At 44.9% G+C, this 14468-nt stretch overlaps 1 protein-coding gene across 2 annotated transcripts in view; it reads left to right on the forward strand.

Moving 5' to 3' along the window:
• Positions 1 to 171: 171 nt before the first annotated feature.
• rnft2 (ring finger protein, transmembrane 2) overlaps positions 172 to 14468 on the forward strand; it is a 64521-nt gene continuing 50224 nt past the window's right edge. For both annotated transcript variants that reach the window (XM_043715861.2, XM_043715862.2), the window contains exons 1-3: positions 172 to 212; positions 1220 to 1301; positions 9380 to 9858. In XM_043715861.2, coding sequence (XP_043571796.1) covers positions 203 to 212; positions 1220 to 1301; positions 9380 to 9858 — 571 coding nt within the window. In that variant the 5' untranslated portion in view covers positions 172 to 202. The remainder of the gene's footprint in view (positions 213 to 1219; positions 1302 to 9379; positions 9859 to 14468) is intronic.

Below are 14468 nucleotides of genomic sequence, written 5' to 3' on the forward strand. Positions count from 1 at the left end.
GAGATCCCGCCCACCAGTCGGGACCGTGTTATGATTGGTCCATCTGCTAGGCCGCGGTGCAGATCCGCTACATCCATTGGATAATCAGACCGTCAATCCAGCCGGCGACGTGCCCTTGGCGTGATACGTCATGGGTGTCAACGGTCAGAGAAGTCAAAACAAAGGAGCGTCTGTCAGTCATGGTGAATGTGGCTGGGGGAGAATGATTGGGGGTGAGCTTTAAATTACAACTCCAATAACAGAATAACGCAAGCGGAGAATTGTTATAAACCCAAGCCGAATATAACATTAAACCGTGTGTTTGCCGCCTTGTTTTGAAAATGCAGTAAAGAAAAGAAATTGAGGACTGCAGATGCTGGAGAGAGTCAGGTTATTTAGGGCTGTAGATGCTGCAGCCGAATAGGCCTTGGGACCAACAAACAGCCCATCAGCAACAGGAGATGGGTCAAATACAGAAATTGCTGGAGAATCTCAGCAGGTCCGGCAGTGTTTGTGGGAAGAAAGCAGCGCTCACGATTTGAGTATGGAGGGTCTTCATCAGAACTCCATGAATTTCTGAAATATCACACAGATACTGCCAGATCTGCTGAGATTCTCCAGCAATTTCTGATTTTGATCCCATTTCCTACTGCTCTCCTGCTGCTGTTGGGCTGTTTGTTGGTCTCAAGGCCCAGATCTGAAACAAAAAAATACACAAATTGCAGAAGAAACTCTGCGGGTCTGGCAGTGTTTGCTGGAAGAAAGCAGAGCTGACGTTTTGAGTCCGGTGGCTCTTCATCAGAACTCGATGAATTTCTGAAATGTCCCACAGATACTGCCAGGCCTGCAGAGTCTCTTCTGCAATTTCTGTGCTTTTTGTTTGTGGGAAGAAAGCAGAGCTGACGTTTCAAGTCAAGTGGCTCTTCATCAGACCTTGATGAATTTCTGAAACGTCCCACAGATACTGCCTGAACTAGAGAATTTCTTCTGCAATTTCTTTTTTTTTGTGTTTCACATCTCCATTATCCGTAGTTTATTGTTTTATTTCAGTGGGGCATGGTCGCTTCTGGTTCAGTCGGCCTGGGTTCAAGTCCCATCTGCTGCAGAGATGTGTAACAATATTTCTATTGTGCCACTTGATTTCTGAAACTGCTCAATTCGACCAATAATAAGTGCCAGTCTTATGCTGTCGTTTTTAACATTTTACATGTTAGTAAAAAAAACTTTTCATTGCATTTAGATTTTTTTTTCCAATTTAAGAGGGATTGGAAGAAGATGCAAAGAAGGCATAGTAGCAATGCTGACAACATTCCATCAGAAAGGCAAGTGTCTGCATTTTGTGAAATCTGTGGTTTGCAATGGATGGGAGGGGGCAAGTATCAATGTTATTAGTGTCATCATTGAAAATATTTGGCAAAATCAAACAATTGTTTTATTCTGAAACTTACTTTTTAATTACTTTGGCTATGTTTAGAAATTTCATTTAAAAATGAAAAGCTGAAAAAGATGTATTAAAATGTAAATGTTTTTGAACCAGTGTTGGGTTGGCTTGGCTAGGCTAATGATGTTAACAGCTTGGAAACTCAGTAATATAGAAGTCCTGTCAAATTTAATGGTAAGACTTCACTTTAAGTTTTTTCCCATTTCCTGGTCTCGGCACTTTGTAGACTGTCTAGTGGTCAGAATGGAAACCCAGCCCTGACAGGCGACAACGGAGTAATGCAGAAGTAGGGAGGAGGGTGAGATCCTTGACAGAGATTCTTTGTTGGCAGAATTAAGTCATTGGATAGTAATGGGTCTAATCACAAGGAGGGAGCAAGTTATCACTGAGAGACTGGGGAACAAAAATCACTTTTTCTTTGGCCCACAAGCAGCGTAGAAAATACCCTTGCCTCTTAGAATGCACTGCTATCATTATAAGATATTCAGCTATTAATATAAGATAATAATTTAGAAACACAATTGGCAATGTAGAAAAACTCCTCTACCCAAAGAGTAGTGAGAATGTGGAACTAAATGTAATGAAGAATGATTTGAAGTAAATAGAATAGATGCATTTTAAGAGAGTCTTAGTCAAGCATATAAGGAAATAATAGATTTAAATGAGAAAGGATGAAAAAGGTTCGACTCCAGATAGGCCTGAGGATAAAAAAATGACAAATAATGACACAGGTCACAGGCTGAAGAATTTTTTTTCAAAGAAAAACAAAAATTCTAGAAATGCATGCAAACCTTCAGAACAAAATATCTAAAACAATTATCATTTCTAGCACATCTGTTTTTTTCTTTGTTTTTGTTTCAAGCTTCCAGCATCTTTCTTTTGGCTATTACATGATAGTATGCTGTTCAACAATGCATGCCTTAGCAAAAACCTTTGGCTTTTGCCTTCTCTAGCAGTCTGAATTTATCCATTTTCCTCACCAATTATCCAGTAGTGTCAGAGAGTCATAGAAATGTACAGCATGGAAACAAACCCTTCGGTCCAACCTGTCCACGCCGACCAGATATTCCAACCCAATCTACTCCCATCTGCCAGTACCCGGCCCATATCCCTCCAAACCCTTCCTATTCATATATCCATCCAAATGCCTCTTAAATGTTGCAATTGTACCAGCCTCCACCACATCCTCTGGTAGCTCATTCCATACATGTACCACCCTCTGCGTGAAAAGGTTGCCCCTTAGGTCTCTTTTTTATCTTTTCCCTCTCACCCTAAACCCATGCCCTCTAGTTCTGGACTCCCCAATGCCATGCCATCCTATCCATGCCTCTCATGATTTTATAAATCTCTATAAGGTCACCCCTCAGCCTCCGACACTCCAGGAAAACAGTCCCAGCCGATTCAATCTCTCCGTATAGCTCAAATCCTCCAACGCTGGCAACATGTAAATCTTCTCTGAACCATTTCAAGTTTCACAACATCCTTCCTATAGGAGGGAGACCAGAATTGCACACAATATTTCAAAAGTGGCCTAACCAATGTCTTGTACAGCCGCAACATGACTTCGCAACCCCCTGTACTCAATACTCTGATCAATTAAGGAAAGCATACCAACCGCCTTCTTCACTGTCCTATCTACCTGCGACTGCAATTTCAAAGAGCTATGAACCTCACTCCAAGGTCTCTTTGTTCAGCAACACTCCCTAGGACCTTACAATGAAGTGTATAAATCCTGCTAAGATTTGCTTTCTCAAAATGCAGCACCTCACATTTATCTGAATTCAACTCCATCTGCCACTTCTCAGCCCATTGGCCCATCTGATCAAGATTCCGTTGTAATCTGAGGTAAATGTCTTCGCTGTCCACTAAGCCTCCAAATTTGGTGTCATCTGCAAACTTACTAACTGTACCTCTTATGCTCGCATCCAAATCATTTATGTAAATGACAAAAAGTAGAGGGCCCAGCACCGATCCTTGTGGCACTCCACTGGTCACAGGCCTCCAGTCTGAAAAACAACCCTCTACCACCACCCTCTGTCTTTTACCTTTCAGCCAGTTCTGTATCCAAATGGCTAGTTCTCCCTGTATTCCATGAGATCTAACCTTGCTAATCAGTCTCCCATGGGGAACCTTGTCGAACACCTTACTGAAGTCCATATAGATCACATCTACTGCTCTGCCCTCATCAATCCTCTTTGTTACTTCTTCACAAAACTCAATCAAGTTTGTGAGACATGATTTCTCACGCATAAAGCCATGTTGACTATCCGTAATCAGTCTTGCCTTTCCAAATACATGTACATCCTGTCCCTCAGGATTCCCTCAAACAACTTGCCCACCATTGACGTCAGCTCATTAGTCTGTAGTTTCCTCATTAGTCTGTAGTTTCCTGGCTAATCCTTACCACCTTTCTTAAACAGTGTAACATGGTAGCCAGCTCCAGTCTTCCGGCACCTCACCTGTGACTATCGATGATACAAATATCTCAGTAAGAGGTCCAGCAATCACTTCCCTAGTTTCCCACAGAGTTCTATGGTACACCTGATCAGGTCCAGTATTTAACCACTTTTATGCCTTTCAAGACATCCAACACTGCCTCCTCTGTAATATTAGATTAGATTAGATTACATTACAGCGTGGAAACAGGCCCTTCGGCCCAACAAGTCCACACCGACCCGCCGAAGCGCAACCCACCCATGCCCCTACATTTACCCCTTACCTAACACTACGGGCAATTTAGCATGGCCAATTCACCTGACCTGCACATCTTTGGACTGTGGGAGGAAACCAGAGTACCCGGAGGAAACCCACGCAGACACGGGGAGAACGTGCAAACTCCACACAGTCAGTCGCCTGAGGCGGGAATTGAACCCGGGTCTCAGGCGCTGTGAGGCAGCAGTGCTAACCACTGTGCCACCGTGCTGCCCACGGAATGGATATTTTTCATGGATATTTTTCAAGATGTCACCGTCTGTTTCCCTATATTCTATTTTTTCCATGTGCTTTTCCACATAAATACTGATGCAAAATACTTGTTTAGTATCTGCCCCACCTCCTGCGGCTCCACACAAAGGCTTCCTTGCTGATCTTTGAGGGGCCCTATTCTCTCCCTAGTTACCCTTTTGTCCTTAATGTATTTGTACTTGGATGTATTTGGATTCTCCTTAACTCTATTTGCCAAAGCTATCTCATGTCCCCTTTTTGCCCTCCTGATTTCCCTCTTAAGTATACTCCTACTGCCTTCTAAGGATTCACTCAATCTCGATCTTCTAAGGATTCACTCAATCTATACCTTACATATGATCCTTCTTTTTCTTAACTAAACCCTTAATTTCTTTAGTCATCCAGCATTCCCTACACCTATCAGCCTCTCCTTGCACCCTAACAGGAATATTCTGGCTCTGAATTCTCGTTGCTTCATTCCTGAAAGCTTCCCTTTTTCCAGCCATCCCCTTTCCTGCTAACATCTGTGCCCAATCAACTTTTGAAAGTTCTTGCCTAATACCGTCAAAATTGGCCTTTCTCCAATTTAGAACTTCAACTTTTAGATCTGGTCTATCCTTTTCCATCACTATTTTAAAACTAATAGAATTATGGTTGCTGGCCCTAAAGTGCTTCCCCATTGACCCCTTAGTCACCTGCGCTGCCTTATTTCCCAAGAGTACGTCAAGTTTTGCACCTTCTCTAGTAGGTACGTCCACATACTGAATCAGAAAGTTTTCTTGTACACACTTAACAAATTCCTCTCTATCTAAACTCTTAACACTATGGCAGTCCCAGTCTATGTTTGGAAAGTTGAATCACCTACCATAACCACCCTATTATTCTTACAGATAGCTGAGATCTCTTTACAAATTTGTTTCTCAATTTCCCTATTAGTGGGTCTAATATTAGTGGGTCTATAATACAATCCTAATAAGGTGATCATCCCTTTCTTATTTCTCAGTTCCACCCAAATAACTTCCTTTGATGTATTTCCAGGAATATCTTCCCCCACTATAGCTGTAATGCTATCCCTTATCAAAAATGCCACTAGTCCTCCTCACTTGCCTCCCTTTCTGTCCTTCCTGTAACATTTGTATACTGGAACATTAAGCTGCCAGTCCTGTCCATCCCTGAGCCACATTTCTGTAGTTGCTATGCTATTCCAGTCCCATGTTTCTAACCATGCCCTGAGTTCATCTGCCTTCCCTGTTCGGCCTCTTGCACTGAAATAAATGTAGTTTAATTTATTTGTCTCACCTTGTCCTCTGCTTTATCCCTGTCTGCCCTGACTGTCTGACTCGCTTCTGTTCTCAACTGTAGCAGTCTCAGATTGATCCCAAACCCCCACCCTGCCACCCCACCCGAATGTTTAAATGCTTCTGAGCAGCTTTAGCAAATCTCCCTGCCAATATAGTATTTCCCTTCCAATTTAGATGTAATCCGTCCTTCTTGTACAGGCCACTTCTACCTGAGAAGAGATTCCAATGAACCAAACATGTGAAACCTTCTCCCATACACCAGCTCCTCAGCCATGCATTCATCTGCTCTATCCTCCTTTTCCTGCCCTCACTAGCTCATAGCAATGGGAGTAATCCAGATATTACTACTCTCGAGGATCTCTTTTTTAAATTCCTGCCTAACTCTCTGTAATCTCCCTTCAGAATCTCAACCTTTTCCCTTTCTGTGTTGTTGGTTCCAATGTGGACAATGACCTCCTGCTAGCCCCTCTCCCCCGTGAGAACATTCTGCACCCTCTCTGAGACAACCTTGATCCTGGCACCAGAGAAGCAACACACCATTCTAATTTTTCACTGCTGGTCACAGAAACGTCTGTCTGTATCTCGGACTATAGAGCCCCCTAACACAATTGGTCTCTTGGAACCTAACGTACCCCTCATTGCATTAGAGCCACTCTCAATACCAGAAACTTGGCTGTTCATGCCATCACCCCTACATTTTCCAAAACAGTATACTTGTTTGAAATGGGGATAGCCACAGAAGACTCCTGCAGTACCTGCCTACCTCTCTTACCTTTCCTGGAGTTAACCAACCTATGTGACTGTATCAGTAACTTTTCCCCCTTACTGTGATTGCCATCCATCACATTCCCTTGCTCTTGTAAATTCCTCATTGCCTCTAACTGAATCTCCAACCAAACCATTCAACCTGATAGGATCGCAACCAATGGCATTTATTGCAGATATAATCCTTAGTAACACGTAAACTCTTTCTAAACTCCCACATCCGACAAGAAGAGCATATCACTCTACTAAAGGCCATTTTTGCTTCTTTCAATCCAAAGACCCAGAAAATAGCCCTGTTTTATTCTTCTACAAAACACTGCTCCAAGTTAAATTAATATTTATGGCTTATATTTTTAAGTTTAATCAAGAGACCTATCTCAATATAACATACAATCAAGAAATAACCCATTCTACTTACTACTGCAGACTTACTGTAAGGCCACGCTTAAAATATTCACTTATCTGTTTTGGCATTGTGACCTCTCCCAAACAGGTTCTTCCAAGATTAATTGTGAATTAGTGCTAGAAAAGCTAATAGGTCTAAAAATTGATAAATCCCCTGGCCCAGATGGGCTGCATCCTCGAGTTCTGAAGGGGGTGGCTGAAGAAATAGTGAATGTGTTGGTTGTAGTCTTTCAAAAATCACTGGAATCTGGGAACGTCCCAGATAATTGGAAATTGCTGTTGTAACCCCCTTGTTCAAGAAGGGATGAAGACAAAAGATGGAAAATTACAGGCCAATTGGCTTAACCTCGGTTGTAGGTAAAATTCTCGAATCCATCGTTAAGGATAGATTTCTAAATTCTTGGAAGTGCAGGGTGAGATTAGAACAGGTCAGCATGGATTTAGTAAAGAGAGGTCGTGCCTGACAAACCTGTTAGAATTCTTTGAAGAGGTAACAAGTATATTAGATCAGGGAAACCCTGTGGATATTATCTACCTAGACTTTCAAAAGGCCTTTGATAAGGTGCCTCATGGGAGGCTGCTGAGTAAGGTGAGGGCCCATGGTGTTTGAGGTGAGCTACTGGTATGGATTGAGGATTGAATGTCTGACAGAAAGCAGAGATTTGGGATAAAAGGTTCTTTTTTCGTGACAAGTGGTGTCCTGCAGGATTCAGCGTTTGGGGCTGCAGCTGTTCACTTTATATATTAATGATCTGGATGAAGGGATTGGGGGCATTCTGGCAAAGTTCGCCAATAATAGGAAGTTAGGCGGATAGGCAGGGAGCTCTGAGGAGGTGGGGAGGCTACAGAAAGATTTAGACAGTTCAGGAGACTGGTCCAAGAAATGGCTGATGAAATTCAATGTGAGCAAATGCAAGGTTTTGCACTTTGGAAAAAAGAATACAGGCATGGATTATTTTCTAAAGGGTGAGAAAATTCATAAAGCCAAAGTACAGAGGAATCTAGGAGTGCTAGTCCAGGATTCTCTAAAGGTTGACTTGCGGGTTGAGTCCATTGTTTAGAAAGCAAATGTAATGTTGTCATTTATGTCCAGAGGGTTGGAATGTAAAAGCAGCGATGTGCTACTGAGACTTTATAAAACTCTGGTTAGACCCTATTTAGAATACTTTGTCCAGTTTTGGGCCCCACACCTCAGGAAGGACTTACTGGCACTGGAGTGTGTCCAGCGGAGATTCACAAGGATGATCCCTGGAATGGTAGGCCTAACATACAACGAATGGCTGAGGATCCTGGGATTATATTCAAAAGAGTTTAGAAAGAAAGAAACTTGCAAGATAGTGCATGGCTTAGAAAGTGTGGATGCTGGGAATTTGTTTCCGTCAGGCGGGGATACCATGTCTCATGGGCACAGCCTTAGAATTAGAGGGGGTTAATTTAGAACGGAAATGAGGAGACATTTCTTAAGCCAGAGAGTCATGGGCCTGTGGAATTCATTGCCACAGAGCACAGTGGAGGCCAGGACATTAAATGTCTTCAAGGCAGAGATTGATAAATTCTTGATGTCGCAGGGAACTAAGGGTTACAGGGAGAGTGCAGTGAAGTGGCGTTGAAATACCCATCAGCCGTGATTGAATGGCGGAGTGGACTTGATGGGCTGAATAGCCTTACTTCACTCCTATGTCTAATGGCCTTAAAAGAGGAGCAGCTCTTACAGGCACAATTTTTTCTCTGTCCTCCATCTTGGATTACCCAGAATCCTTTATAAATTCACCCATTCATATCTCTTGCCCAGAATAATAATTATCGAGTACCACAATATATTTAAGTGCATCATTATAGACCAGAACAAACTGCCTCAAAATATTCAGAAGATAGTCTGGACCCCAACCTTTTCTTACTTTAAAGCTAAATATAAAGAGTTGCTTTCCAGATGCAATTTGATTGGTCAAATTACCAAATTTAAAGCAAAATACGCCTTATTTACCTACTATAATTAAAATACAACACAAGAAAGAAGGAATTGGAATAACAACTCTATTGAAAACTTTAACAGAATAATAGATACATTACCAATTACTAATTAACCGTTCCAGTATAGTAACATCCCAAAAACACACACTTGGCACAATGCAAATTCAGAAAACAGATTATCTGCCACGGGAGTTGCATGTGAGATAGAGAACTCTCAGCTTTTGGCTCTAATGAAGAGAGGAAAAAAAAAGCTTCCACTTCTTCAAGACCCTGGTTCTGTGGGAGTTTGACCAGGCCTATTCAGGCTTTTTCTACTCTTACAACCTTATTTTAAAAAGAAACCCAAGGCCTCAGAAGCTGTTCACTGTACTGGTTCTAGTAGACTGCATCATCCTCTCTGCCTTAAACCCTCTCTTCAAAAAAAGAACCAAGACAAAATAACCTCTTAAAGTTACAGCATTGACATAGAATGTAAGTATGTATTATATATGTGATACTAGTATTGTCACATTTTTAGACAAAAACTTCTTATTGTAGTATAGTTTTCAAACTTGATTATTCTTCTCTTTTTTAGGACAAGGAGTCAGACAGTTGGTTCAGAGACCAGTGTGGATGAAAATGGTGTTTTTGAAGGACTCAAACCTGAAAACCCATCAGCTCAGCAGATGTTTTCTGGTTTGACAAGTCTACAATCGGGCCCAATACCTGCTGCTTCCTTCCAGTCTAGTCTGGTCTTGGGATCTTCACTCACTGCTTCAGTTGGAAGTGGAGATGTGTTCATTCAGATGACACCACAAGAGGAGGGAGCCATTCGCACAGAGAATATGCAGTACCATCATCGCCATCGGCATCATCATTATCACCACAGCCATCATCGTTCATCTCTGTTGCACGTTTCTGGTGATCGTCATGGCAACACAGAAGATGTCAGTGATGATCCTGGAACTCCTGCCCCAGCACTTTCAGAGCTCAAGGCTGCAGTCAACTGGCTTCAGAAGGGCCTTCCGTTTATCTTAATATTGCTGGCTAAAGTTTGCTTTCAACATAAGCTTGGTAGGGACATCCATCTTTTAAATTATGTTTGCTAGTAACAATTTGACTGAGATGCATATTCTTTAACAGTTACTGCATTATATAAGGCACCATGATAATCTTCTTCAGCATCCCAGGACAAATGTTTTGGACCATCTGTGTTCACAGCAGCCAATACAATCTTTCTAGACATTTGTTCCACTGAGCATTGTCTACAGATACACTCCATTACAGCAGCTGCTGAACAAACAATATCTTTAAGAGCATCAGGCTATCTGTTTAAAGTCCACAAAGTACATAAGCTCATTTTTTATTTAAACCTGCTTCATGGTAATCTGAGAACTCATAATTTGATAAATTATTCAGTTGAGGTGCTTATGCATAAATCCTACCACCCTTGAAAATAGTAGGAATATGCATGTGCAGTGATCCTCAAACCATTTGCAATGAAATTACGATCTTGCAACAGTTCTTTTTTAAAATCTCTATCCCATGTGGTCCATCTTTGCCAGCCATACACTACCTATTCCTTTCATTTGTTTCATATCATCTTAAATCGCAAATTTTTGATCAGGCATGATCATGTTAAATGCTGAAGCAATCAGTACAGGCTGGATAGCCTACTCCTGTTCCTGTGTTCCTATCCCATCCCAGTTATTTTTCTAAAGACATCTCCATCACACAACTCTAGGGCTAATTTGCTTCCATGCTATATCCTCTGCCAAAATATTTTTGTTGGACTTAACTACTGCTCTTTTTGTCCTCCACAAAACCATCCCCACCCTGCTATTGCTTGTCACTGTTAACATTTGGCCCTCCTATACTAGTCTCTTCCTCACTTCCCTACCAATCCCTCCAGCTAGGGTAAATTTGTTGTGAGGCTATCCTTGCCTTTTGCTGTTCTCAAACAGCCTCCCACCACTGCCATCAGCAACAACTGGCATGCTGCACGCTTTCCAGTTAACATCACATCAGAACAGTTACACCTCAACGCAGCACCCACTCACTAAAGCTCACAGTAAAGTAAACTTTTTTGAGGAGGAGTGGTGTGTGAAAGAATGTATGGGCAATTTTGATCTCTGTTACTCATACTTCCTCGTTTTTCAGTCTGTATTCTTAGGGGAGAAAGTGGAAATGATTCCAATTTGTAGACATATTGAGGTGGAACATGGAAAAAGAGAGAGAAAAAAAAATTACGAAGATTATTCAGAGTAAATTAAAATATAATAATAGTGTTTTGTGCTGACTGAATTTAGTTCTGTGACTTCCTGATTATATACAGTCAGTATTTCACATACTTCATTCTTTTGTTGCAGTGGACTCTGCACATGGAATCAACCAGCTGGCCCCAGGAAATTTCAGGTAGACAAAAACCGTCAGCTGAAGTTTTCCAAAATTTGGCCAAATGTCGATTTCAGGGAGTTTTTTGGAAGGGGGAGTGGGGTGCGGTTCTCACGCAGGTTTATGGTGCTTACCTTATTACATATGCGCTATGTCTCCAAACTACCCACTCTTGTATTATCATGAAACTCAGCAGCAGCGTATCTGTTTACTGCTGCCAAAGCATCCTAGTGTTCACTGTGCTGGCACTATATTTCAGGCCCATGTGCATCTGTTTAAATGCTGCAATCCACAAGAAGCTCTTCACAGTTGCAGTCTGGGAAGAATTGTCCTCGAGTTGGTTGATAGAAGCAAGTTGACACTCCAGTTTGCTGACAGGGGCTGAGAGGTCCTGTGAATGGAGTGTTGGAGAGGAGGGTTGTTCTCTTTCCTTTAAATTGCCAGAAGGCCTCCCTCCGGATCATCCGCTCCACGCTTGCAGCTATGCGCCACTACCTACATTCCCTGCAGTCAGCCCGACCCCAGCTCAGGACAACACTCTCACAGACCTGCAAAGGACCTCTACTGTTCTTCATCCTCAGAAGAATCCATACACTAAACAAACAGTTCTTCCTAGCCATATCAGAAATTAAAGACAGTAAGTACCAAAAACTTTCATGTACTTACTCCCACACTCCGGATTCCTCAACCGTTCCAGTATCTTCCATCGCCCTCCGGAACCACTCGGGCGCCATACCCCGCTGCCGCTGCAGCAACCGCCGCCGCGAACCATGATGTCACTTCCGCCCCCACCGGCCATGCAGCCTCCGTGATCGCTGCCCAGACAACCGCCTCCACGATCACTAGGAAGACCATCGCTGACAGATTCGTGGCCTCCGGGGGGTCCACAGCCACCAGGAACAACACCGTTTCTGCCGTCGCCGCAACCACTTCCGCCCCCGGAGTTGCCGTTGCCGCATCTACTTCCGCCCCCAGTGACGTCACTCACCTACACAACGACCACGCCGATCTCTGCCCCCACGCCCAACCCCGCCCCCACCAATGCCACCCACATGCCTAACTCCGCCCCATGCCGAATCCCACCCCCACCCCCACTCCCTGCTCCAGCCCCACACCAGGTCCTAGCTCCCAGCCCTGCCGTATTTTCACCATCCCTCCAGACCTCCCCCTCTCTGAGGATGAAAGATCAGTCCTCAGCAGATGCACACCTTCATCCCCCTACGCTCCCGGATTAACGAGTTCAACACGCGGCGAGACATCGAACAATTCTTCCGCCGCCTTCGCCTCTGCACCTACTTCTTCAACCAGGATTCTCGCCCACCCTCTGACGACCCCTTCTCCCGCCTCCAACACACCCCATCCACCTGGACACCCCGTGCTGGCCTCTTACCCACCCTCGATCTCTTCATAGCCAACTGCCGCCGCGACATTAACCGCCTCAACCTGTCCACCCCTCTTACCCACTCCAACCTCTTACCCTCGCAACGTGCAGCCCTCGACTCCCTCCGCTCCAACCCCAACCTCACTATCAAACCGACAGACAAGGTAGGCGAGGTGGTAGTTTGGCGCACCGATCTTTATATTGCTGAGGCTAAACGCCAGCTTGTGGACACCTCCTCCTACTGCTCCCTTGACCATGACCCCACCTTCCACCACCAAACCATCATCTCCCAGACCATCCATAACCTCATCACCTCAGGGGATCTCCCATCCACCGCCTCTAACCTCATAGTCCCACAACGCTGCACCGCCCGTTTCTACCTCCTGCCCAAAATCCACAAACCTGACTGCACCGGCCGACCCATTGTCTCAGCCTGCTCCTGCCCCACTGAACTCATCTCTGCATACCTCGACACGGTCCTGTCCCCCTTAGTCCAAGAACTACCCACCTACGTTCGGGACACCACCCACGCCCTCCACCTCCTCCATGATTTTCGCTTCCCCGGGCCCCAACGCCTTGGCTTCACCATGGACATCCAGTCCCTATACACCTCCAACCCCCATCACGAAGGCCTCAAAGCCCTCCGCTTCCTCCTTTCCCGCCGACCCAACCTGTACCCTTCCACTAACACCCTCCTTCGACTGACTGAACTGGTCCTCACTCTGAACAACTTCTCTTTCCAATCCTCCCACTTCCTCCAAACCAAAGGAGTAACCATGGGCACCCGCATGGGCCCCAGCTATGCCTGCCTCTTTGTAGGATATGTGGAACAGTCCATCTTCTGCAGCTACACTGGCACCACCCCCCACCTTTTCCTCCGCTACATCGATGACTGTATCGGCGCTACCTCGTGCTTCCACGAGGCGGTTGAACAGTTCATCCACTTTACTAACACCTTCCACCCCGACCTCAAATTTACCTGGACCGTCTCAGACTCCTCCCTCCCCTTCCTAGACCTCTCCATTTCTATCTCGGGCGACTGACTCAACACAGACATTTACTATAAACCGACTGACTCCCACAGCTACCTAGATTACACCTCCTCCCACCCTGCCCCCTGTAAAAATGCCATCCCATATTCCCAATTCCTTCGCCTCCGCCGCATCTGCTCCCAGGAGGACCAATTCCAATACCAAACAACCCAGATGGCCTCCTTCTTCAAAGACCGCAATTTCCCCTCAGACATGGTTGACGATGCTCTCCACTGCATCTCCTCCACTTTCCGTCCTCTGCCCTTGAACCCCGCCCCTCCAATCGCCACCAGGACAGAACCCCACTGGTCCTCATCTACCACCCCACCAACCTCCAGATATATCGTATCATCCTTTGTCATTTCCACCACCTCCAAACAGACCCCACTACCAAGTATATATTTCCCTCCCCTCCCCTATCAGCGTTCCGGAAAGACCACTCCATCCGCGACTCCCTCGTCAGGTCCACATCCCCCACCAACCCAATCTCCACTCCCGGCACCTTCCCCTGCAACCGCAAGAAATGCAAAACTTGCGCCCACACCTCCCCTCCTCACTTCCCTCCAAGGCCCCAAGGGATCCTTTCATATCTGTCATAAATTCACCTGCACCTCCACACACATCATTTACTGCATCTGCTGCACCCGATGTGGCCTCCTCTACATTGGGGAGACAGGCCGCCTACTTGCGGAACGTTTCAGAGAACACCTCTGGGACACCCACACCAACCAACCCAACCGCCCGTGGCTGAACACTTTAACAACCCCTCCCACTCCTCCAAGGACATGCAGGTCCTTGGCCTCCTCCATTGCCAGACCATGGCAATACGACGCCTGGAGGAAGAGCGCCTCATCTTCCGCCTAGGAACCCTCCAACCA

The sequence above is a fragment of the Chiloscyllium plagiosum genome, unplaced genomic scaffold (assembly GCF_037043375.1).
Source record: "Chiloscyllium plagiosum isolate Xiang-an unplaced genomic scaffold, Cpla_swu_hap1 HiC_scaffold_24, whole genome shotgun sequence".
NCBI classification, from domain to species: Eukaryota; Metazoa; Chordata; class Chondrichthyes; order Orectolobiformes; family Hemiscylliidae; genus Chiloscyllium; species Chiloscyllium plagiosum.